Source organism: Seriola lalandi, unplaced genomic scaffold, assembly GCF_002814215.2.
Source record: "Seriola lalandi dorsalis isolate HSWRI2012SDOR001 ecotype SW California unplaced genomic scaffold, Sedor1 jcf7180002005484, whole genome shotgun sequence".
Classification (NCBI taxonomy): Eukaryota; Metazoa; Chordata; class Actinopteri; order Carangiformes; family Carangidae; genus Seriola; species Seriola lalandi.
In genome coordinates, this window is record NW_019476138.1 from 1 (window position 1) to 1465 (window position 1465).

The 1465-nt window shown below is 41.6% G+C and overlaps 1 protein-coding gene across 1 annotated transcript; it reads left to right on the plus strand.

The window, feature by feature from the left end:
• Nucleotides 1-316: 316 nt before the first annotated feature.
• LOC111670105 (rhophilin-1-like) lies at nucleotides 317-1230 on the plus strand. Its single transcript, XM_023426678.2, has 3 exons — nucleotides 317-511; nucleotides 702-826; nucleotides 1026-1230. The coding sequence occupies exons 1-3, from the start codon at nucleotides 359-361 to the stop codon at nucleotides 1210-1212; spliced, it is 465 nt and encodes a 154-aa protein (XP_023282446.2). The 5' UTR covers nucleotides 317-358; the 3' UTR covers nucleotides 1213-1230.
• The last annotated feature ends 235 nt before the right edge of the window (nucleotides 1231-1465 follow it).

A 1465-nucleotide genomic window follows, 5' to 3' on the forward strand; every position in this document is an offset into this window, starting at 1 on the left:
AACAAAAGAGTCACACTTTTGACATAGGCCATTATACAACCGGGGGCAGAATTGCATGTTCCCCTCAACTGAGGATTCAGGCGATTTTACCAGAGGTGGCCAGCATCATGAGGGGGTGATTTAGGCAAAAAAAACATTTTTGTCAAAACATGACTTAGGCCATTATTTTAGGAAGGTGACGATATAGGAGTTTTCGTTAGAGTATTTTCACTGCACAAGTTTAAAGTGAGGATTTTAAAGTGATTCTAGATTTTTTTCTCAGTATTGGATGCATCACAACGATAAAGCTAAAACAACAGTTTGTCTTCCTGTCATGTTTGTGCTATTGAGGAGCAAAGCTTAATACATACTGTGAAATATGTACAAGTGCACAAAGGTTTTCAGTTGCTGCGAAACTGATTTATCATCACGTCATGTCTGTCTCCTCTCACAGGACTTCATCTGTGAGCACTATGGAGAGGACAGCTCTCTGTACGACAAGGAGATCAAGGAGCTTATGGAGCTCAGACAGGTTAATAAATTCAATCATTCAACTTCATACAAAACAAACATTCACCTGGTTAAGTATTAGATCTGGTTTTATTAAGTTAGATGTGGAAAATCAGTGTAGACTACCTCCAGGCAGCGATACAGAAACTGTTGATGGAGAAAAAACGTACGTGCAGGAAACTTTCAGTCTGTGTGTGTTGTCTGTGGGTCAGGCCATGCGTACACCCAGTCGCAACCAGGCTGGTCTGGAGCTGTTGATGGAGTACTACAACCAGCTGTACTACCTGGACCAGCGCTTCTTTCCTCCACACAGGAACCTCGGCGTTCACTTCCACTGGTAAGATATGAACACTTTTAATTTTTCAGCCAGTAACTCTGCTTTATTTGTTAGTTTGGGGTCTTCCAGGGTCTCCACTTGAGTAAGAAGCAGTTGGGCATCATTTCATGTGTTTCAGTCCTCTGATGTAAAGACAAATTCATACAACATTAACTTATAAGTTCAGTCGTAGAATTTCAAGTCTTTTGCCGTCTCTCAGGTACGACTCTCTGACAGGCGTCCCGTCGTGCCAGCGTGCGCTGGCCTTTGAGAAAGGAAGCGTGTTGTTCAACATCGGTGCTCTGTACACACAGATCGGAGCACGGCAGGACCGCTCTGCCACAGCTGGAATAGACCGAGCTATAGATGCCTTTCAGCGAGCTGCAGGTACTGAAACACAAATCTGAATGTGACACTACCTCTGTTCACTTGTTTTGGGAGACTACACAGTTAAGATGCCCAGTTGAACCTGTTCACCTTCTGTTTTTAAGTGTACATTTTGTTCATATTTAATTTATTTACACACATTAATCTATGGCTTAATTTTTAATCAGTTGTCAACTGGTTAAAGGGGTCCATCACAGTTTCCCCACAGTTCAAGAAAATGTCAAAACACAAAATTCAATTTACAGTGATTTAACTGATAAAATCTTCACATTT

Coding starts and splice junctions, on each gene's coding strand:
- LOC111670105 (XM_023426678.2), top strand. CDS start 359: ATGTACAAGTGCACAAAGGTTTTCAGTTGCTGCGAAACTGATTTATCA. Junction 512..701: donor AGCTTATGGAGCTCAGACAG/GTTAATAAATTC, acceptor TCTGTGGGTCAG/GCCATGCGTACACCCAGTCG. Junction 827..1,025: donor CTCGGCGTTCACTTCCACTG/GTAAGATATGAA, acceptor GCCGTCTCTCAG/GTACGACTCTCTGACAGGCG.